This window comes from Agelaius phoeniceus, chromosome 36 (genome assembly GCF_051311805.1).
Source record: "Agelaius phoeniceus isolate bAgePho1 chromosome 36, bAgePho1.hap1, whole genome shotgun sequence".
Classification (NCBI taxonomy): Eukaryota; Metazoa; Chordata; class Aves; order Passeriformes; family Icteridae; genus Agelaius; species Agelaius phoeniceus.
The window spans coordinates 2,417,134-2,440,922 of NC_135300.1; the positions used below are offsets into that span (position 1 = coordinate 2,417,134).

At 46.2% G+C, this 23,789-nt stretch overlaps 1 protein-coding gene and 1 long non-coding RNA gene across 2 annotated transcripts; both read right to left on the reverse strand.

The window, feature by feature from the left end:
• Nucleotides 1–1,459: 1,459 nt before the first annotated feature.
• CHRNB1 (cholinergic receptor nicotinic beta 1 subunit) lies at nucleotides 1,460–16,682 on the reverse strand. The gene is made up of 9 exons (XM_077192930.1): nucleotides 16,568–16,682; nucleotides 15,234–15,278; nucleotides 14,076–14,185; nucleotides 12,444–12,552; nucleotides 11,225–11,366; nucleotides 8,557–8,742; nucleotides 6,738–6,961; nucleotides 4,572–4,865; nucleotides 1,460–2,799 (listed from the first exon to the last, which is right to left on the reverse strand). The coding sequence occupies exons 2-9, from the start codon at nucleotides 15,258–15,260 to the stop codon at nucleotides 2,659–2,661; spliced, it is 1,233 nt and encodes a 410-aa protein (XP_077049045.1). The 5' UTR covers nucleotides 15,261–15,278; nucleotides 16,568–16,682; the 3' UTR covers nucleotides 1,460–2,658.
• Nucleotides 16,683–20,273: 3,591 nt separating this feature from the next.
• On the reverse strand, nucleotides 20,274–22,800 carry LOC143696546 (uncharacterized). The gene is made up of 2 exons (XR_013185963.1): nucleotides 22,647–22,800; nucleotides 20,274–21,772 (listed from the first exon to the last, which is right to left on the reverse strand). It is a non-coding gene; the product is annotated as an uncharacterized LOC143696546 (long non-coding RNA).
• Nucleotides 22,801–23,789: the final 989 nt, after the last annotated feature.

Here is a 23,789-nt window from a genome sequence, read left to right on the forward strand (position 1 = left end):
GCGACGGATTCTGGGATTTATCCCCCCGAAACACGCGGAGGATTCTGGGATTTATCGCCCCCAAATTCGCGAAGGATTCTGGGATTTATCGCCCCCAAATTCGCGAAGGATTCTGGGATTTATCCCCCCCAAACACGCGGAGGATTCTGGGATTTATTCCCCCGAAATTCGCGAAGGTTTCTGGGATTTATCCCCCCGAAATTCGCGAAGGATTCTGGGATTTATGCCCCCCAAAACACGCGGAGGATTCTGGGATTTATCCCCCCGAAATTCGCGAAGGATTCTGGGATTTATGCCCCCAAAACACGCGAAGGGTTCTGGGATTTATCCCCCCCAAAAAACGCGGAGGATTCTGGGATTTATGCCCCCGAAATTCGCGAAGGACCATGGGATTTATACCCCCGAAATTCGCGAAGGACCATGGGATTTATACCCCCAAACGCGCGGAGGTTTCTGGGATTTATCCCCCCGAAAATCGCGAAGGATTCTGGGATTTATCCCCCCCAAACACGCGGAGGATTCTGGGATTTATCCCCCCGAAATTCGCGAAGGTTTCTGGGATTTATCCCCCCGAAAATCGCGAAGGATTCTGGGATTTATCCCCCCCAAACACGCGGAGGATTCTGGGATTTATCCCCCCCAAACGCGCAGAAGATTCTGGGATTTATCCCCCCGAAATTCGCGAAGGATTCTGGGATTTATCCCCCCAAACACGCGGAGGATTCTGGGATTTATCCCCCCCATACACGCGGAGGATTCTGGGATTTATTCCCCCGAAATTCGCGAAGGTTTCTGGGATTTATCGCCCTTAAACACGCGAAGGAGTCTGGAATTTATCCCCCCAAAATTCGCGAAGGTTTCTGGGATTTATCCCCCTTAAAAACGCTTAGGATTCTGGGATTTATCCCCCCGAAATTCGCGAAGGTTTCTGGGATTTATCCCCCCGAAATTCGCGAAGGACCTCGGGATTTATCCCCCCAAACGCGCGAAGGATTCTGGGATTTTTCGCCCCCAAAACACGCGGAGGATTCTGGGATTTATGCCCCCCAAAATTCGCGGAGGATCATGGGATTTATACCCCCCCCAAACGCGCGAAGGTTTCTGGGATTTCTCCCCCCGAAATTCGCGAAGGACCTCGGGATTTCTTCCCCCCAAACGTGCGGAGGTTATTGGGATTTATCCCCCCGAAATTCGCGGAGGATCATTGGATTTATCCCCCCCAAACGCACGAAGGTTTCTGGGATTTATTCCCCCGAAATTCGCGGAGGTTTCTGGGATTTATCCCCCCGAAATTCGCGAAGGATTCTGGGATTTATGCCCCCCAAACACGCGGAGGATTCTGGGATTTGTACCCCCAAAAAACGCGGAGGATTCTGGGATTTATCCCCCCAAAACACGCGAAGGTTTCTGGGATTTATCCCCCCGAAATTCGCGAAGGATTCTGGGATTTATGCCCCCCAAACACGCCGAGGATTCTGGGATTTATTCCCCCGAAATTCGCGAAGGATTCTGGGATTTATCCCCCCCAAACGCGCGAAGGATTCTGGGATTTATCCCCCAATAAACCACGTGACTCTTTTGGGGTTCAGGATTTATTTGGGATTTTTTTGGGGGGATCCCACAAAGATTTTGGGGAATTTTGGGGGATCCCGGGAGGAACTGGGGGGGGGGGGTCCTGGGAGGGTTTTGGGGGTCCTGGTGTGGGAATTTGGGGGAAATTTGGGGCGATTTGGATCTGGATCCCCAAATTTGGGGATTTTCTGTAAAAAGGGGATCAGGACCCACCAAATTCGGGGTGGTTTTTGGGATATTTTTAGGATATTTTGGGGGTATTTTTGGGGTTATTTTGGGGAAATTTTGGGGGTAATTTTTAAATTTTTTGGGGGATTTTTAGGGGCTATTTTGGGGATATTTTTGGAATTGTTTTCGTAATATTTTTAGGATATTTTGGGTTAATTTTGCCATTAATTTGGGTTAATTTTGGGATATTTTGGGGGGATATTTCTGAGTTATTTTCAGGATATTTTTGGGGACAACTTTGGGATTTTTGGGGGTTATTTTAGGGATATTTTTGGGGATATTTCTGGGTTATTTTCAGGATACTTTTTGGGTTATTTTCAGGATATTTTTAGGGATAATTTTGGGATTTTGGGGGGGTTATTTTAGGGATATTTTTGGGATATTACTGGATTATTTCCAGGATATTTTTGGGGACAATTTTGGGATTTTTGGGGGGGTTATTTTAGGGATAATTTTGGATATATTTCTGGGATATTTTCAGGGTTATTTTTAGGATATTTTTGGGATATTTCTGGGTTATTTTCAGGATATTTTGGGGGATAATTTTGGGATTTTTGGGGGGGTTATTTTAGGGATATTTTTGGGGATATTTCTGGGTTATTTTCAGGATATTTTTAGGGATAATTTTCAGGATATTTTTAGGGATAATTTTGGGATTTTTGGGGGGGTTATTTTAGGGATATTTTTGGGATATTACTGGATTATTTCCAGGACATTTTTGGGATATTTTGGGGGATATTTTCAGGATATTTTTGGGGGGTTTTTTGGGGGCTATTTCTGGGCTGTTTTCCGGATATTTTGTGGCTATTTCCAGGACATTTTGGGGATATTTTTGGGGTGAATTTGGGGGATTTTGGGTCACGGGAAGGGGGTGTCTGGGGGCCGGTGCAGCGCCGCGTCCAAGCCGGTGCCCAGCGCGCAGCCCCCGGTGAGCACCAGCAGCGCCCAGAGGCAGAGCCTGTCCACGGCCATGGCCAGCGCCCGCCACTCATCCTGAGCCTGAAATGGGGAGAAAAACCCAGAAATTGGGAAAAAACGGGAAAAAACAAAAAAAAAATGGAGAAAATCGGGCAAAAAATGGGGAAAAATGGGGAAAAATGGGCAGAGCCTGTCCAAAGCCATGGCCAGCGCCTGCCACTCGTCCTGAGCCTGAAATGGGGAGAAAAAACGAGAATTTGGGAAAAAACGGGAAAAAACCAAAAAAAACCCGGAGAAAATCGGGCGAAAAATGGGGAAAAAATGGGGAAAAATGGGCAGAGCCTGTCCACGGCCATGGCCAGCGCCCGCCACTCGTCCTGAGCCTGAAATGGGGAGAAAAAACGAGAATTTGGGAAAAAACGGGAAAAAACCAAAAAAAACCCGGAGAAAATCGGGCGAAAAATGGGGAAAAAATGGGGAAAAATGGGCAGAGCCTGTCCACGGCCATGGCCAGCGCCCGCCACTCGTCCTGAGCCTGAAACGGGGAGAAAAAATGAGAAATTGGGAAAAAACGGGAAAAAACAAAAAAAAAATGGAGAAAATCGGGCGAAAAATGGGGAAAAAATGGGGAAAAATGGGGAAAAATGGGCAGAGCCTGTCCACAGCCATGGCCAGCGCCCGCCACTCGTCCTGAGCCTGAAACGGGGAGAAAAACCCAGAAATTGGGAAAAAACGGGAAAAAACAAAAAAACCCGGAGAAAATCGGGCGAAAAATGGGGAAAAAATGGGGAAAAATGGGGAAAATGGGCAGAGCCTGTCCACGGCCATGGCCAGCGCCCGCCACTCGTCCTGAGCCTGAAATGGGGAGAAAAAACGAGAAATTGGGAAAAAACGGGAAAAAACAAAAAAAAAAAGGAGAAAATCGGGCGAAAAATGGGGAAAAAATGGGGGAAAGGGGAAAAAAAACAAAAAAAAAAAAAAAGGAGAAAATCGTGTGAAAAATGGGGAAAAATTGGGGAAAAAATGGGGAAAAATTGGGGGAAAGGGGAAAAAACAAAAAGAGGGGAAAATTGGTCAAAAAATAGGGCGGAAATGGGGAAAAATGGGACAAAATGGGAAAAGAATGGGGAAAATGGGAAAATAAACCCCAAACTAAAAAGGGGAATATTGGGAAAAATGGGGAAATAATGGGGAAAAATGGGAAATCAGGAAAAAGGGGGAAAATGTGGGAAAAAATGGGGGAAAACACAAAAAAAGGGAGAAAATCAGGCGAAAAATGGGGGGGGGGGGGAAATGTATCCAGGTGTGCCCAGGTGTATCCCCACCCCTCCAGGTGCCCCCAGGTGCCCTCACCTGTGCCCAGGTGTGCCCCAGGTGTGCCCAGGTGTGCCCAGGTGTGTTTTGGGTGCCCCAGGTGTGTCCCAGGTAACTCCAGGTGTATCCCAGGTGCCCTCACCTGTGCCCAGGTGTGCCCAGGTGTGTTTCAGGTGCCCCCAGGTGCCCCCAGATGTCCCCAGGTGCCCTCACCTGTACCCAGATGTGTCCAGGTGTGGTTTGGGTGCCCCCAGGTGTGCCCCAGGTGCCCTCACCTGTGCCCAGGTGTCCCCAGGTGTGTCCCAGGTGTGCCCAGGTGTGTTTTGGGTGCCCCAGATGTCCCAGATGTCCCCAGGTGTGTCCCCAGGTGCCCTCACCTGTCTCCTCCTCTCCCTCAGGTGTGTTTTGGGTGCCCCCAGGTGCCCTCAGGTGTCCCCAGGTGTCCCCAGGTGCGCCCAGGTGCCCCCATTTGCCCCCAGGTGCCCTCACCTGTCCCCATTTGCCCCCAGGTGCCCTCACCTGTACTCAGGTGCCCTCACCTGTCTCCTCCTCTCCCTCTCCCGGAGGCTCCTCGCGATGGCGGCAGCGGCGGCCGCGGCCTCGCGCAGCTCCGGCGCCAATTTCGGGGCCAATTCCGCCGATTTTGGGGCCAATTCCGCCGCTTTTGGGGCCGCCCCGAGGAGGGCGGGGCCGGGGGGGGAGGGGCGGCGCAGGAAATACGCGTCAGAGGCGCGAGGGGGCGGGGCTAAAACGGGGGCGGGGCTAAAAGGGGCGGGACACGGGAGGGGGGAGGGGCGGAGGCCGAGGAGGGGGGGGAGGCGCTGGAGGAACACCTGGGGGGGGGGAGGGGACAGGTGAGAAAACCCCGAAATTCAACCGAAAAACCCCAAAATTCATCGGAAAACCCCAAAATCCACCTGAAAAACCCCAAAATTCACCTGAAAAACCCCGAAATTCACCTGAAAACCCCAAAATTCACCCGAAAAACCCCAAAATTCACCTGGAAAACCCCGAAATTCACCCGAAAAACCCCGAAATCCACCCGAAAAACCCCAAAATTCATCGGAAAACCCCAAAATTCACCTGGAAAACCCCAAAATTCACCTGAAAAACCCAAAATTCACCGGAAAACCCCAAAATTCACCTGAAAAACCCCAAAATTCACCGGAAAAACCCAAAATTCACCTGAAAACCAAAAATCACCTGGAAAACCCCAAAATCCACCTGAAAAACCCAAAATTCACCGGAAAACCCCAAAATTCACTGGAAAAACCCCAAAAATCACCTGAAAAACCCCAAAATTTATCGGAAAATCCCAAAAATTCACCTGAAAACCCCAAAATTCACCTGGGACCCATCGGGGGGCGGGCCAGGTGCGCCCAGGTGAGTTTTGGGCTCATTTTTTGCTATTTTTGGCCATTTTTGCCCATTTTTTGGAGTTTTTCCCGGAATTTTTGCATTTTCACCTGTCCCAGATGCGCCCTCACCTGCCGTGCCTTTTGGGCTGGATTTTGTCCCATTTTTTGGAGTTTTTTCCCCGGGATTTTTGCATTTTCACCTGTCCCAGGTGCACCCTCACCAGGTGGGCATGTTGTGTGTGCAGGTTGATCTGTGCCAGGTGTGCCCAGGTGAATTTTGGCTGGATTTTTCCATTTTTTTTGGAATTTTTTTGCCCATTTTTGCCCATTTTTGTCCATTTTTTGGAGTTTTTCCCCCGGGATTTTTGCATTTTCACCTGTCCAGGTGTGCCTCACCTGCCGAGCCCAGGTGGGCATCCCATGGGTGCCAGGTTGATCTGTGCCCAGGTGTGCCCAGGTGAATTTTGGGCTGGATTTTCCCTCTTTTTTTGGGATTTTTTTGCCCATTTTTGTCCATTTTTTGGAGTTTTTCCCCCGGGATTTTTGCATTTTCACCTGTCCCAGGTGCGCCCTCACCTGCCGTGCACACCTGGCCACACCGTGGGTGCCAAATGAGTTTTGGGCTGAATTTCCCCCTTTTTTGGGATTTTTTTGCCATTTTTGCCCATTTTTTTGAGTTTTTCCCCAGAATTTTTGCATTTTTCGGGTTCCCCCAGGTGTGCCCTCACCTGCTGTGCCCAGGTGGGCACGCCATGGGTGCCAAATCAGTTTTGGGCTGGATTTTCCCCCTGTTTTTGGGGATTTTTTTGCTATTTTTGCCCATTTTTTCCCATTTTTTGGAGTTTTTTCCCCAGAATTTTTGCATTTTTGGGTTCCCCCAGGTGTGCCTCACCTGCTGAGCCCAGGTGGCATCCCATGGGTTCCAGGTTCATCTTTGCCCAGGTGTGCCCAGGTGAATTTTGGGCTGGATTTTTCCCATTTTTTGGAGTTTTTTCCCCAGAATTTTTGCATTTTCGGGTTCCCCCAGGTGTGGCCTCACCTGCCGAGCCCAGGTGGGCATCCCGTGCGTGCCAGGTTGTGCAGGTTGATCTTTGCCCAGGTGTGGCCCAGGTGAATTTTGGGCTGGATTTTTCCCATTTTTGGAGTTTTTTCCCGGATTTTTGCATTTTTGGGTTCCCCCAGGTGTGCCCTCACCTGCCGAGCCCAGGTGGGCATCCTGTGCGTGCCAGGTGAGCGGTGGTGCAGGTTGATCTGTGCCCAGGTGAATTTTGGGCTGGATTTTTGCCCATTTTTGGAGTTTTTCCCCCAGAATTTTTGCATTTTCACCTGTCCCAGGTGTGCCCTCACCTGCCGTGCCCAGGTGGGCATCCCGTGCGTGCCAGGTGAGCGGTGGTGCAGGTTGAGCACGCCCACGCTCAGCGCCACCACCAAGGTGAGCAGCACCAGGGTCCCCGTCAGGTATCGGCCAATCAGGGGCACCTGGAGCGACGTGGCCGGGACCTTGTCAGCCAATAGGAGCAGGAACACGGTGAGCGTCAGCAGCGCGAACAGCGACAGCGACATCTTCTCACCTGGGCAGGTGAGGGACAGGTAACGGCACAGGTGAGACAGGGACAGGGACAGGTAACAGACAGGTAATGGCACAGGTGAGGGACAGGTAATGGCACAGGTGAGCGTCAGCAGCGCGAACAGCGACAGGGACATCTTCTCACCTGGACAGGTGAGGGACAGGTGAGACAGGGAGAGGGACATCTTCTCACCTGGACAGGTAACGGACAGGTGAGAACACCTGGGCAGGTGAGGGACAGGTGAGACAGGGACAGGTAAGGGACAGGTGAGGGACAGCGACAGCGACATCTTCTCACCTGGGCAGGTGAGGGACAGGTGAGGGACAGGTGAGACAGGGACAGGTAAGGGACAGGTAATGACACAGGTGAGACAGCGACAGTGACATCTTCTCACCTGGGCAGGTAAGGGACAGGTGAGGGACAGGGACAGGTGAGAACACCTGGACAGGGACAGGTGAGGGACAGGTGAGAACACCTGGACAGGTGAGGGACAGGTAATGGCACAGGTGAGACAGGGACAGGGACATCTTCTCACCTGGGCAGGTGAGCGACAGGTGAGGGACAGGTGAGACAGGGACAGGTAAGGGACAGGGACAGCGACATCTTCTCACCTGGGCAGGTAACAGACAGGTAATGGCACAGGTGAGACAGCGACAGGGACATCTTCTCACCTGGGCAGGTGAGGGACAGGTGAGGGACAGGTGAGAACACCTGGGCAGGTAATGGACAGGTAACAGACAGGTAATGGCACAGGTGAGGCACAGGGACAGCGACATCTTCTCACCTGGGCAGGTAAGGGACAGGTGAGCAACAGGTGAGACAGGGACAGGGACAGGTAACAGACAGGTAATGACACAGGTGAGACAGGGACAGAGACATCTTCTCACCTGGGCAGGTAAGGGACAGGTAAGGGACAGGTGAGGGACAGGTGAGGGACAGGTGAGACAGGGACAGGTAAGGGACAGGTAATGGCACAGGTAAGGGACAGCGACAGCGACATCTTCTCACCTGGACAGGTGAGGGACAGGTAAGGGACAGGTAACAGCACAGGTGAGACAGGGACAGGTGTGCCCAGGTGTGTCCCAGGTTTCTCCAGCTGTGCCCAGGTGTGTCTCAGGTTTCCCCAGGTATACCCAGGTAACTCCAGCTGTGCCCAGGTGTGTCTCAGGTAACTCCAGGTATGTCTGACTGTACCCAGGTGTGTCCCAGGTTTCTCCAGGTGTGTCCCAGGTTTCTCCAGCTGTGCCGAGGTGTACCCAGGTTTCTCCAGCTGTGCCCAGCTGTGTCCCAGGTGTATCTAACCATACCCAGGTATATCTAACCGTACCCAGATGTATCCCAGCTGTGCCCAGGTGTGTCCCAGCTGTGCACAGGTGTGTCCCAGCTGTGCCCAGGTGTATCCCAGGTAACTCCAGGTGTACCCAGGTGTATCCAGCTGTACCCAGGTTTCTCCAGCTGTACCCAGGTGTGTCCCAGCTGTGCCCAGGTGTATCCAGCTGTGCCCAGGTGTATCTAACCGTACCCAGGTGTATCCCAGCTGTACCCAGGTGTTTCCCAGCCATACCCAGGTGTATCCCAGCTGTGCCAGGTGCGCTCACCTGCGTCGGGGGGCAGGTGGAAGACGCCCACGGCCAGCAGCGTGATCAGCACGCACGGCACCAGCACCGTGGCCAGGTAGAAGAGCGGCTTCCGCTGCAGCACCAGGTGGAAGGAGACGCCCACAGGTGAGCCCGGAGGGCCCCAGGTGCCCCCCGAGCGGTGAACCAGGGTCCATTGGCCGTTCTCTGGGGGGGACAGGTGAGTTACCCCAAAAATCCACCCCAGACTCACCTGGGAACCCCCAAAATCCCCAAAAAGATGAAAAAAACACCAAAAAATCCGGCTCAAAATAGACCAGGTGAGGCCCAGGTGAGCCCCAGGTGAGGCCCAGGTGAGCCCCAGGGTCCATTGGCCGTTCTCTGGGGGGGGGGGACAGGTGAGTTACCCCAAAAATCCACCCCAGACTCACCTGGGAACCCAAAAATCCCCAAAAAGATGAAAACAAACCCAAAAAATCCGTCTCAAAATAGACCAGGTGAGCCCCAGGTGAGGCCCAAGGTGTGAACCAGGGTCCATTGGCCGTTCTCTGGGGGGGGGGGACACAGGTGAGTTACCTGGGAACCCCCAAAATCCATCCCAGACACACCTGGGAACCCCAAAATCCCCAAAAAGATGAAAACAAACCCAAAAAATCCGGCTCAAAATAGACCAGGTGAGGCCCAGGTGAGGCCCAGGTGAGGCCCAGGTGAACCAGGGTCCATTGGCCGTTCTCTGGGGGGGGGGACAGGTGAGTTACCCCAAAAATCCACCCCAGACACACCTGGGAACCCCAAAAATCCCCAAAAAGATGAAAAAAAACCCAAAAAAATCCGGCTAAAAATAGACCAGGTGAGGCCCAGGTGAGGCCCAGGTGAGGCCCAGGTGAGCCCCAGGTGTGAACCAGGGTCCATTGGCGTTCTCTGGGGGGGGACAGGTGAGACACCCCAAAAAATTCACCTGGAAATGCCAAAAATAACAAAAGAACCCCGCAAAAAATCCCTAAAAAAAAAACCAAAAATCCCCCAAAAATAATAAAAAGAAAATCGCATAAATCTCACCAAAAAAAATTTTAAAAATCCCTAAAAAATTTCTAAAATATCCCACCAAAATATTCCTAAAAAATCACTTTAAAAATCCCACCCAAAAATAAAAAAAAATGTCCTCAAAAAATCCCCCCAAAAAATCCCACAAAAAAGATATAAAAAATATAAATAAATCCCAAAAAAATCCTTTAAAAATCCCCAAAAAACCCCTAAAAATCCCACCCAAAAATCCCACCCAAAAATCCCACCCAAAAATCCCCTAAAAATCCCCCCAAAATCCCTTTAAAAAATCCCCTAAAAATCCCCAAAAAATCCCACCCAAAAATCCCGAAAAAATTCCCCCAAAATCCTTTAAAAATCCCGAAAAATCCCGAAAAAAATCCCGAAAAAAATACCACAAAAATCTAAAAGAAAAATAAAAAAACCCCTTTAAAAATAAAAAAAATCCCTAAAAAATCCCTAAAAAATTAAAAAACCCCAGAAAATCCTCCAAAAATCCCCTAAAAATAATAATAAAAATCCCCAACCCCTCCCCAAAAAAAAACCCACAAAAATCCCCCCAAAAAACCTTTAACAATCAAAAAATTCCCCAAAAAAACCCCTAAAAAATTTAAAAAATCCCAGAAAATCCTCCAAAAAACCCCCTAAAAATAATAAAAAAAATCCCCAACCCCCCTCCAAAAAAAAACCCCCAAAAAATCTAAAAAAAATCTTAAAAAAATCCAAAAAAATTCCCAAAAAATCCCCAAAAAATTTAAAAAATCCCAGAAAATCCTCCAAAAATCCCCTAAAATAATAAATAAAAAAATCCCCAAACCCCCCCAAAAATCCCCAAAAAATCTAAAAAAAAACTTAAAAAAATCCAAAAAAATTCCCAAAAAATCCCCAAAAAATCCCCAAAAATCCCAAAAAATCCCAAAAATTAATAAAAAAATCCTCAACCCCCCCAAAAAAAATCCCCAAAAAATCTAAAAAAAAACCTTTAAAAAATCCAAAAAAATCCCCAAAAAATCCCCAAAAAATCCCAAAAAAATCCCAAAAAATCCCAAAAAATAATAAAAAAAATCCTCAAACCCCCCCCCAAAAAACCCAAAAAAAATCTAAAAAAAAACTTTTAAAAATCAAAAAAAATCCCAAAAAATCCCCAGAAAATCCCAAAAAAAATCCCAAAAAATAATAAAAAAATCCTCAACCCCCCCCCCAAAAAAATCCCCAAAAAATCTAAAAAAAAACTTTAAAAAATCCAAAAAAAATCCCAAAAAATCCCGAAAAATCCCAAAAAATAATAAAAAAATCCTCAACCCCCCCCCCAAAAAAATCCCCAAAAAATCTAAAAAAAAACTTTAAAAAATCCAAAAAAATTCCCAAAAAATCCCAAAAAAATCCCAAAAAAAATCCCAAAAAATCCCAAAAAATAATTAAAAAATCCTCAACCCCCCTCCAAAAAAATCCCCAAAAAATCTAAAAAAAAAACCTTTAAAAAATCCAAAAAAATTCCCAAAAAATCCCCAAAAAATCCCCAAAAAAATCCCAAAAAATCCCCAAAAAAATCCCAAAAAATCCCAAAAAAATCCCAAAAAATCCCAATAAAATCCCCCAATCCCCGAAGTGCCCCGAATTCGCCTCCTTTGTCCCCAGCGCTCACCCTGGAAGTCGGGGGGCAGCGCCACCTGCGCCCCCCAGGGCCCCCCCGGGCCCCCCGGCCGCAGCCTCAGCTCCGCGGGGCCGTAGGAGCCCGAGCGGAAATTGAGGGAGCAGTTCTGCCAATCGAAGGGGAAATGGGAAACCTGCGGGGCCAAAATCGATGGGATTCAGCCCAAAAACGGGCACGGAAAAGCATGGAATTCACCCCAAAACCAACCATGGAAAACCCTGGAATTCAACACAAAACAGAGCCCAAAATATACCAGAATTCAGCCCAAAACGGGCAGGGAAAAGCACGGAATTCAACACAAAAACAGGCACGAAAAATCCCAGAATTCACCCCAAAACCGGGCACAGAAACCCCGGAATTCAACACAAACAGAGCCCAAAAAAATACCAGAATTCACCCAAAACCGGGCACGGAAAAGCCCGGAATTCAACACAAAACAGAGCCCCAAAAAAATCCCAGAATTCACCCCAAAACCGGGCACAGAAAACCCCGGAATTCAACCCAAAAACGGGCATGGAAAACCCCGGAATTCAACCCAAAAACGGGCGCTGAAAAGCCCGGAATTCAACCCAAAACCGGGTATGGAAAACCCCGGAATTTAACCCAAAACAGAGCCCCAAAAAAACCCAGAATTCACCCCAAAACTGAGCCAAAAAAATCCAGAATTCAACCCAAAAACGGGCACAGAAAACCCCGGAATTCACCCCAAAAACGGGCACGGAAAATCCCAGAATTCAACACAAAACCGGGCACGGAAAATCCCAGAAATCAACCCAAAACCAGGCATGGAAAATCCCAGAATTCAGCCCAAAACCAGCCATGAAAAAACCCAGAATTCAACACAAACAGAGCCCAAAAAAACCCCGGAATTCAACCCAAAACCAACCATGGAAAACCCCAGAATTCAACACAAAACCGGGCACGGAAAACCCCAGAATTCAACACAAAACAGAGCCCAAAAAATCCCAGAATTCAACCAAAAACCAGCCACAAAAAACCCCAGAATTCAACCCAAAAACGGGCACAGAAACCCCGGAATTCAACACAAAACAGAGCCCCAAAAATCCCAAAAATCCCCAAAATCCCCCCAAAAATCCTCCCAAATCCCCCCAAAAATCCCCCAAAAATCCCCAAAATCCCCGAAATTCCCCCAAATTGCCCAAATTTCCCAAAAGTGGCGGAATTTGCCCCAAATCGGGGCGGGCCTGACCCGGATGGGGCAGCGGCTGCGGAACAGGGCCGGGGGCCTCCAGGTGACGGCGCCGTCGGGGCTGACAATGGCCGGGACCCCCAGGGACACCCCGAACTCGCCGTCGTTGCTGGGGGGAAAATATCAAAATTAACACCACAAAAATAACCCAAAAATAACCCAAAATCCCCAAAAAAAACCAGCCCAAAAAACCGCAAAAAAACACCCAAAAAATCCCCAAAAAAATCCCCAAAAAAACACCCCAGAAAAGCCAAAATACCCCAAACTCGCTGTCGTTGCTGGGGGGGAAAAACGGAATTAACACCCCAAAAATAACCCAAAAAAACAAAAAAAAACCCCAAAAAAACAGCCCAAAAAACCCCCAAAAAATCCCCAAAAAAACCACCCCAAAAACCCCAAAATACCAAAAATCCCCAGCCCGAACTCGCCGTCGTTGCTGGGGGGAAAAAACGGAATTAACACCCCAGAAATAACCCAAAAAACCCAAAATCCCCAAAAAAAACCAGCCCAAAAAACCCCCAAAAAATCACCCCAAAAAATCCCCAAAAAAACACCCCAGAAAAACACAAAAAAACACCCAAAAAACCCCAAAATACCAAAAATCCCCACCCCGAACTCGCCGTCGTTGCTGGGGGGGAAAAACGGAATTAACACCCCAAAAATAACCCAAAAAAAACCCCAAAAAATCCCAAAAAATCCCTGAAAATCCCAAAAATTCCCCAAATCCCCAAAGTGCCCTCACTTGTTGTCCAGCCCCACATCTGGCAGCCAGATGTGCCCCTAAATCCCCCAAAATCACAAAAAAAAATCACCAAAAATCACAAAAAAATCACTAAAAAATCCCCAAAAAAATAGAAAAAAATCCCAGAAAAATCCCCAAAAAATCCCCAAAAAATCCCAAAAATTCCCAAAATCCCCGAAGTGCCCTGACTTGTTGTCCAGCCCCACATCTGGCAGCCAGATGTCCCCAAAAATCACAAAAAAATCACAAAAAAAATCACAAAAAATCACTAAAAAATCCCAAAAAAATCCCAAAAAAATCCCAAAAATTCCCCAAAAATCCCCAAAAAATCCCAAAAAATCCCCAAAATTCCCAAAACCCCCAAATTGCCCTGACTTGTTGTCCAGCCCCACATCTGGCAGCCAGATGTGCCCCAAAATCCCCCAAAATCACAAAAAATCCCCAAAAAAATCCAAAAAAATCCCAAAAAAATCCCGAAAATGCCCAAAATCCCCGAATTGCCCTCACTTGTTGTCCAGCCCCACATCTGGCAGCCAGATGTACCCAAAAATCACAAAAAAATCCCCAAAAAATAAAAAAAAAATCACAAAAAATCCCCAAAAAATCCCAAAAAATCCCCAAAAATTCCCCAAAAATTCCCCAAAAAATCCCAAAAATTCCCAAAATCCCCGAAGTGCCCTCACTCGTTGTCCAGCCCCACATCTGGCAGCCAGATGTACCCAAAAATCACCAAAAAATCACTAAAAAATCACTAAAAAATCACAAAAAAATCACAAAAAATCCCCAAAAAATCAAAAAAATCCCAGAAAAATCCCAAAAAAATCCCCAAAAAATCCCCAAAAAATCCCAAAAATCCCCAAATTCCCCGAAATTCCTGGAAATGCCCTGACTTATTGTCCAGCCCCACATCTGGCAGCCAGATGTGCTCTGCCCGCAGCCTCAGCGCCGCCGCCCCCCCGTGCTCCAGGGGCTCCCAGCAGAGCCGGGGGTCGCGCCAGCTCTGGGGGGAAAAAACACAGAAAAAACCAAAATTAAAATGATTGAATGAGGAAAAAAATAATAAAATAAAATTCCATTGAAATTATTGAATGAGGAAAATAATATAAAATAAAATTCTATTGAAGTTATTGAATGGGGAAAATAATATAAAATAAATGAAATTAAAATTATTGAATGAGGAAAATAATATAAAATAAAATTCTATTAAAGTTATCGAATGAGGAAAATAATGTAAAATAAAATTCCATTGAAGTTACTGAATGGGGAAAATAATATAAAATAAAATTCTATTGAAGTTATTGAATGGGGAAAATAATATAGAATAAAATTCCATTAAAATTATTGAATATAAAATAAAATTCCATTGAAATGATGGAATGAGGAAAATAATGTAAAATAAAATTCTATTGAAGTTATTGAATGGGGAAAATAATATAGAATAAAATTCCATTAAAGTTATTGAATGACACAAAATAAATGAAATTAAAATGATGGAATGGTGAAAAAATATAGAATAAAATTCCATTAAAATGATGGAATGGTGAAAAAATATAAAATAAAATTAATGGAAATTCAAAGCAAAAATCCCCAAAATTCACAGGAAAAATAAATCCGCAAATTCCTGGAAATTCACAGCAAAAAAACCCAAAATTCACAGCAAAAAATCCACAAATTCCTGAAAATTCAGAGGAAAAAATTACACAAATTCCTGGAAATTCACAGAAAAATAAAAATTCACAAATTCCTGAAAATTCACAGCAAAAAAATTCACAAATTCTTGGAAATTCACAGCCAAAAACCCCAAAATTCATAGCAAAAAAAATTCACAAATTCCTGGAAATTCACCCCAAGAAAACCCAAATTCCCCCAATTTCCCCCAAATTCCCCCAATTTCCCCCAATTTTCCCCAATTTCCCCCAAATTCCCCCAATTTCCCCCCAATTTCCCCCAATTTCCCCCAAATTCCCCCAATTTCCCCCCAATTTCCCCCAAATTCCCCCAATTTCCCCGATTTTCCCAAATTCCCCCGGATTTGCCCCAATTCCCACCAGGTTCAGGTAAACTTTCGTCGTCATCTCCTCGTTCTTCTCATCCTGGGAAAAAAATTGGGAATTTTGGGGTTTTTTGGGGTTTTTTGGGTTTTTTGGGGTTTTTGGGGTTTTTGGGAGCCCCCCTGACCCTTCCCCACCTGGAACCCCCCCAAAAAAAACCAAAAAAACCCCAAAAAACCCCCCAAAATTTGCCCCTAAAGCCCCAAATTTCTCCCAATTTCCCCAAAAATGCCCCAAACCCCCGAAATTTCCCCCAAAATCCCCCCGAAAATCCCTTTAAAATCCCTTTAAATCCCCCCAAACCCTCCCAAAACGCCCCCAAAAATGCCCCAAAATGGCCCAAATTTTCCCAAAAATCCCCAAAATCGCCCCAAATCTCCCCAAAATCCTCCCAAATTTCCCCTAAAATCACCAAAATTTCCCCCAAAATCGCCCCAAAATTGCCCCAAATCCCCTTTAAAATCCCTTTAAATCCCCCCAAAATGGCCCCAATTTCCCCAAAAGTCCCCAAAATGCCCCAAATCTCCCCAAAATCGCCGCCAATCTCCCCCAAAATCCCCTTTAAAATGTCCCAAAATCCCTCCCAAAATCCCCATAAAATGCCCCAAAATCTCCCCAAAATCCTCCCAAATTTCCCCTAAATCTCCAAAATTCCCCCCAAAATCCCCGTAAAATCCCCATAAATGCCCCAAATCCCCCCAAAATCCCCATAAAATACCCAAAATGCCCCAAAATCCCTTTAAAATGCCCCAAAAACGCCCCAAAATTGCCCCAAATCCCCTTTAAAACGTCCCAAAATCCCCCCAAAAATCCCCCCAAAAATCCCTTTAAAATCCCTTTAAATCCCCCAAAAACCCTCCCAAAATGCCCCAAATTCCTCCCAAAATCCCCATAAAATCCCCAAAATGCCCCAAAATCCCCAAATGCCCCCCAAAATCCCCTTTAAAACTTCCCAAAATCCCTCCAAAAATCCCTTTAAAATCCCTTTAAATTCCCCTAAAATTCCCCAAAACGCCCCTAAAATGCCCCAAAATCCCCCCAAATTTCCCCTAAAATCACCAAAACTCCCCTAAATCTCCAAAATTCCCCCCAAAATCCCCAAAATGCCCCAAAATCCCCATAAAATGCCCCAAATCTCCCCCCAAAATCCCCTTTAAAATGCCCCAAAATCCCCCCAAAAATCCCTTTATATCTCCCCAAAACCCTCCCAAAATCCCCCAAAATGGCCCGAAAATGCCCCAAAAAATCCCCAAAAATCCCCAAAATCCCCAAAATCCCCAAAAATCCCGAATTTCCCGAAATTGCCGGAATTTGCCCCAATTTCCCCGTACCAGCCCCACGAGCTGGGCCAGCTCCAGCCCCACCGTGACCAACACGGGGCCCCCCCGGGACCCCCCGGCCGAACCCCGGCCCGGTACCGGCCCAGGAGGGACTGGGACAGGGAGGCGTGGCCTGGAAATTAATTATTAATCATTAATTAATCATTAATGAATCCATAAAATCAAATAAAATACAATAAATTGAATAATTTAAATGAAAATTCCTTCCCACCCCCGGCCGAACCCCGGCCCGGTACCGGCCCAGGAGGGTCTGGGAGAGCGAACCATGGCCTGGAAATTAATTATTAATCATTAATTAATCATTAATTAATATATAACATTAATTAATGACATTGATAAAACACAATACATTCAATTTAAATGAAAATTCCTCCCCCCCATGGCCGAACCCCGGCCCGGTACCGGCCCAGGAGGGTCCGGGAGAGGGAGGCGTGGCCTGGAAAATGTTAATTAATCATTAATTAATCGTTAATTAATATATACAATTAATTAATGACATTGATAAAATACAATAAATTCAATTTAAATGAAAATTCCTCCCCATCCCGGCCGAACCCCGGCCCGGTACCGGCCAGGAGGGTCTGGGAGAGGGAGGCGTGGCCTGGAAATTAATTATTAATTAATAATTAATCATTGATTAATCAATAAATATGATTAATAACAATAATTATATACAATACATTCAATTTAAATGAAAATTCCTCCCCATCCCCGGCCCGGTACCGGCCCAGGAGGGTCTGGGACAGGGAGGCGTGGCCTGGAAATTAATTATTAATCATTAATTAATCATTAATGAATCAATAAATATGATTAATAACATTGATCAAATACAATACATTCAATTTAAATGAAAATTCCTCCCCATCCCGGCCGAACCCCGGCCCGGTACCGGCCCAGGAGGGTCCGGGAGAGGGAGGCGTGGCCTGGAAATTAATTATTAATTAATAATTAATCATTAATTAATATATAACATTAATTAATGACATTGATAAAATACAATAAATTCAATTTAAATGAAAATTCCTCCCCATCCCCGGCCGAACCCCGGCCCGGTACCGGCCCAGGAGGGTCCGGGAGAGCGAACCATGGCCTGGAAATTAATTATTAATCATTAATTAATCATTAATGAATCAATAAATATGATTAATAACAATAATTATATACAATACATTCAATTTAAATGAAAATTCCTCCCATCCCCGGCCGAACCCCGGCCCGGTACCGGCCCAGGAGGGTCTGGGAGAGGGAGGCGTGGCCTGGAAATTAATTATTAATCATTAATTAATCATTAATGAATCCATAAAATCAAATAAAATACAATAAATTGAATAATTTAAATGAAAATTCCTCCCCACCCCGGCCGAACCCCGGCCCGGGTACCGGCCCAGGAGGGTCTGGGACAGCGAACCATGGCCTGGAAATCGTTAATTAATCATTAATTAATCGTTAATTAATCATTAATGAATAATTAATGAATACACAGGAAGTTTTGGGGTGAATTGGGAGGATTTTGGGGGAGATTTTTGGGGTTTTTTGGGGAGGATTTGGGGTTTTTTGGGGGGGATTTCGGGGTTTTTTTGGGGGGTTTTTTTGGGGGGATTTTGGGAGGGGTTTTTGGGGTGAATTCCGGGGTTTTTTGGGGGGATTTTGGAGGGATTTTGGGGTTTTTGGGGGGGATTTTGGGAGGGGTTTTTGGGGTGAATTCGGGGGGTTTCGGGCTCAGTCCGGGGGGGATTTTGGGTTCTTTTGGGGGGGGATTTTGGGGTTTTTGGGGGTTTTTGGGGGGGATTTTGGGGTTTTTGGGGGTTTTTGGGGGGGATTTTGGAGGGATTTTTGGGTTTTTTGGGGGGGATTTTTGGGGTTTTTTGGGGGGGATTTCGGGAGGGATTTTGGGGTTTTTGGGGGGGGATTTTGGGGTTTTTGGGGGGGATTTTTGGGGTTTTTTGGGGCGGATTTTGGGGTTTTTTGGGGGGGATTTCGGGAGGGGTTTTTGGGGTGAGTTCCGGGGGGTTTCGGGCTCAGTCCGGGGGTGGATTTTGGGGTTTTTTGGGGGGGATTTTGGGGTTTTTGGGGGGGGGGGATTTTGGGGTTTTTGGGGTGAATTGGGGGGGGGGTTTGGGGGTTTTTTGGGGGGATTTTTGGGGTTTTTTGGGAGGGATTTCGGGAGGGGTTTTGGGGGTTTTTTGGGGGGGATTTTTGGGGTTTTTTGGGGGGGATTTCGGGCGGGATTTTTGGGGTGAGTTCCGGGGGTTTCGGCTCAGTCCGGGGGTGGATTTTGGGGTTTTTTGGGGGGGGATTTTGGGGTTTTTTGGGGGGGATTTTGGGGTTTTTTGGGGGATTTTTGGGGTTTTTCGGGAGGGATTTTGGGGTTTTTTGGGGGGGATTTCGGGCGGGGTTTTTGGGGTGAGTTCCGGGGGTTTCGGGCTCAGTCCGGGGGTACCGGGCTCCGGCAGGACGCTGACGATGAGGAGGATGAGGAGGGCGCTGAGGGCGCTGAAGGCTCCGAGCGGCGGCGCGGCCATGGCCGGGATGGGGGAGGGGCGGGATGGGGGGGGGGGGGGATGGGGGGGGGGAGGGGCGGCCGCACCTGCTCCGGATGTGGGGGAGGGGCGGAATTTCCCCTCCCCCCCCCGAGCTGCCCCTCCCCCAGCCCGGAACTGACCCGGGAACGACCCCGGCCCCGAATGGACACAAAACCCCCAAAATTTACCCAAAACTGACCCAAAATTGACCCAAAACTGACCCAAAATTGACCCAAAACTGAGCCAAAACTGACCCAAAACTGACCCAAAATTGACCCAAAACCGACCCAAAACTGACCCAAAACTGGCCCAAAACTGACCCAAAACTGGCCCAAAACTGACCCAAAACTGACCCAAAACTGACCCAAAACTGACCCAAAACTGACCCAAAACTGACCCAAAACTGGCCCAAAACTGACCCAAAATTGACCCAAAATTGACCCCAAAACTGACCCAAAATTGACCCAAAAGTGACCCAAAATTGACCCAAAACTGACCCAAAATTGACCCAAAACTGACCCGAAATTGACCCAAAACTGACCCAAAATTGACCCCCAAAACTGACCCAAAACTGACCCAAAACTCACCCAAAACTGACCCAAAACTGGCCCAAAACTGACCCAAAACTGGCCCAAAACTGACCCGAATTGACTCAAAATTGACCCAAAACTGGCCCAAAATTGACCCAAAACTGACCCAAAATTGACCAAAACTGACCCGAATTGACTCAAAACCCCCAAATTTGACCCAAATCGGCCCAAAATTGCCTGGAAATTGAACCCAGGACCCCCCAAATTTGACCCAAACACCCCAAAATTGACACAAACAGACCCAAAATTGGCCCAAATTGACCCAAAATTTAACCAGGAAAAAAACTCAAAAAAACCCCCCCAAAAATTCCCAAATTTTCCCCCCAAAAATCCCCAAATTTTCCCCCAAAATTCCCCAAATTTTCCCCAAATTTTCCCCCCAAAAAATCCCCAAATTTTCCCCAAATTTTCCCCCAAAATTCCCCAAATTTTCCCCCCAAAAATCCCCAAATTTTCTCCAAATTTTCCCCCCAAAAATCCCCAAATTTGCCCCCCACAATCCCCAAATTTTCCCCCCAAAAATCCCCAAATTTTCCCCCAAAATTCCCCAAATTTTCCCCAAATTTTGCCCCCCCAGCCCCAAACTGGTCCGAACTGGTACAAACTGGTTTTTATTGAGGGGGCGGGGCCAGGCCGCGCGCGGAGGTGTCAATCATGCACAGGAAGGGGGCGTGGCCTCGCCGAGGACGGGGGCGGGGCTTTATTGCTCTGAGGGGGCGGGGCTTGCACAGTGTGGGGTCGTAGAAAAGGGGCGTGGCTTTGAGGGGCGGCTTTGGGGGCGTGGTCAGTGAAAGGGGGCGTGGTTTGTGGGGGGCTCGGGTCCCCACGTGGCCGGGGGGGGTTTGGGGGGGGAATTTTGGGGAAAATTTTGGGGATTTTGGGGAAATTTCGGGGATTTTGGGGTCCCCCGGGGGGGTCTCAGTGCAGGGGTTCGGGGGGGATTTTTGGGGATTTTTTGGGATTTTTGGGGATTTTTTGGGGTTTTTTTGGGGGGGATTTTTGGGGGTTTTGGGGAAGAATTTTTGGGATTTTTCAGGAAGAATTTTTGGGGTTTTTTTCGGGTATTTTTTTGGGTTTTCTTCGTGGATTTTTGGGGTTTTCTCCGTGCATTTTTGTTGTGTTTTTTCCGTGGATTTTACGGATTTTTGTCGTGGATTTTTGGCTTTTTTTCCGTGGATTTTTGGGATTTTCTTCAGCGATTTTTGAGACTTTTCAGGAGGGATTTTTTTGGCTTTTTTTTTCCCAGAGATTTTTGGGTATTCTTAATGAATTTTTGTGATTTTTCCCGAGGAATTTTTTTCTTCTTTTCCGTGGATTTTGGGGTTTTTTTCCCGAGGATTTTTTCGTTCTTTTCCATGGATTTTGGGGTTTTTTTTCCCGAGGAATTTTTTCATTCTTTTCCATGGATTTTGGGGTTTTTTTTCCCGAGGAATTTTTTCGTTCTTTTCCGTGGATTTTTGGGGTTTTTTTCCCAAGGAATTTTTTCATTCTTTTCCATGGATTTTGGGTTTTTTTTCCTGAGGAATTTTTTCATTCTTTTCCGTGGATTTTGGGGTTTTTTCCAGAGGAATTTTTTCATTATTTTCCATGGATTTTGGGGTTTTTTCCAGAGGAATTTTTTCGTTATTTTCCGGGTTTTTTTTCTGTAGATTTTTGGGGTCTTTTTCCCGAGGAATTTTTTCATTCTTTTCCATGGATTTTGGGGTTTTTTTCCAGAGGAATTTTTTAATTCTTTTCCATGGATTTTGGGATTTTTTCCCGATGAATTTTTTCATTCTTTTCCGTGGAATTTTTGGGATTTTCTTCCTGATTTTTTTTTAATTTTCCCGGAGAAGTTTTTGGGTCTTTTCCAATTTTTTTTTGTTGTTTTTTTTTTGCCGTTTTTGGTCCCCCGGGGGTCTCAGTGCAGGCTCCGAGGTCAGAGGTCACAGAGGTCACAGAGGTCACAGAGGCGGCGGCTCCCAGAGGTCAGAGGTCACCGGGCGGCGGGGGCGGGGTCTCCGGAGGGGGCGGGGTCTCCGGGGGGGGCGGGGTCCCCGGGGGCTCCTCGACCTCGTGCAGCGACGGCTCCCGGTACAGCGCCACTGGGGGAGGGGCGGGGTCACCGCGGGGTCACCGCGGGGTCACCGCGGGGTCACCCTGGCCCCTCCCACAGCCGGGGGGGGGGACCCCAGGGCCCAGAAATTCTGCACGAATTTCACCAAAATTCACACAAATTCACACAAAATTCGCACAAATTTCACCAAAATTCACACAAATTCACACAAATTCCACTAAAATTCGCACAAATTCCACCAAAATTCTGCACAAATTCTGCACAAATTTCACCAAAATTCACTACAAATTTCATCAAAATTCGCACAAATTTCACCAAAATTCACACAAATTCACACAAAATTCACACAAATGTCACCAAAATTCCCACAAATTTCACCAAAATTCCCACAAATTCTTCAAATTTCACCAATTTTTTTTCAGTTCCAAACCCCAGTTTTTTGGGGTTAAAATATCCAATTTTTGGGGTTAAAATATCCAATTTTTTCCAGATTCAAACCCTGATTTTTTGGGGTTAAAATATCCAATTTTTTGGGTTAAAATATCCACTTTTTTTCAGTTCCAAACCCCAATTTTTTTGGGTTAAAATATCCAATGTTTTGGGGTTAAAATATCCAATTTTTTTCAGTTCCAAGCCCCAATTTTTTTGGGTTAAAATATCCAATTTTTGGGTTAAAATATCCATTTTTTTCCAGTTCCAAAGCCCAATTTTTTGGGTTAAAATATCCAATTTTTCAGTTCCAAACCCCAATTTTTTAGGTTAAAATATCCAATTTTTTGGGTTAAAATATCCAATTTTTTCAGTTCCAAACCCCAAATTTTTGGGCTTAAAATATCCAATTTTTTCAGTTCCAAGCCCAATTTTTTGGGTTAAAATCCGTGATTTTTGCATTTTTCACTCACCCTCGAGCAGCTGTGGCAGGAAATGCGCGGCCGCTTTGTCCTTCCTGACCCTTGGCCCGGCCATGGGCCGCCCGTGCCGGTCCAGCCCCAGGTACCAGGGGGATTTATGGGCTCCAAACCCCAATTTTTGGGTTATAAACCCCAAATTTGGCTGTTTTCACTCACCCTCGAGCAGCTGTGGCAGGAAATGCGCGGCCGCTTTGTCCTTCCTGACGCGGGGTCCGGCCATGGGCCGCCCGTGCCGGTCCAGCCCCAGGTACCAGGGAGGATTTATGGGCTCCAAACCCCAATTTTTGGGTTAAAATATCCAATTTTTTTGGGTTAAAATATCCAAATTTTTTCAGTTCCAAACCCCAATTTTTTTGGGTTAAAATATCCAATTTTTTTGGGTTAAAATATCCAATTTTTTGGTTAAAATATCCAATTTTTTTCAGTTCCAAACCCCAATTTTTTGGGTTAAAATATCCAATTTTTTCAATTTCAAATCCCAGTTTTTTCAGTTCCAAACCCCAATTTTTTGGGTTAAAATTTCCAATTTTTTGGGTTAAAATATCCAATTTTTTTCAGTTCCAAACCCCAATTTTTTGGGTTAAAATATCCAATTTTTTGGGTTAAAATATCCAATTTTTTTCAGCTCCAAAGCCCAATTTTTTGGGTTAAAATATCCAATTTTTTCAGTTCCAAACCCCAATTTTTTTGGTTAAAATATCCAATTTTTTGGGTTTAAAATATCCAATTGTTTTCAGTTCCAAACCCCAATTTTTTTGGTTAAAATATCCAATTTTTCCAATTCCAACCCAATTTTTTGGGTTAAAATATCCAATTTTTTTTAGGTTAAAATATCCAATTTTTTCAGTTCCAAACCCCTATTTTTTGGGTCTAAAACCCCAAATTTGACTATTTTCACTCACCTTTGAGCAGCTGTGGCAGGAAATGAGGAGCAGCTTTGTCCTTCCCATGGGTCACTCCCAGCCCAACCCAGGGAGATTTTTGGGTTAAAATATCCAAGTTTTTCAATTTCAAACCCCAATTTTTTGGGGTTAAAATATCCAATTTTTTGGGTTAAAATATCCAATTTTTTTCAGTTCCAAACCCCATTTTTTGGGTTAAAATATCCAATTTTTTCAGTTCCAAACCCCAATT

Bases quoted from the DNA above. Each gene is read 5' to 3' on its own strand.
- CHRNB1 (XM_077192930.1), bottom strand. From the start codon at position 15,260: ATGACGACGAAAGTTTACCTGAACCTG. The intron at 12,553-14,075 runs GTCAGGGCATTT...TTTTCCCCCCAG, and splicing joins GATGTGGGGCTGGACAATAA to CAACGACGGCGAGTTCGGGG. The intron at 6,962-8,556 runs GTGAGCGCACCT...TCACCTGCCCAG, and splicing joins CCACCTGCCCCCCGACGCAG to GTGAGAAGATGTCGCTGTCG.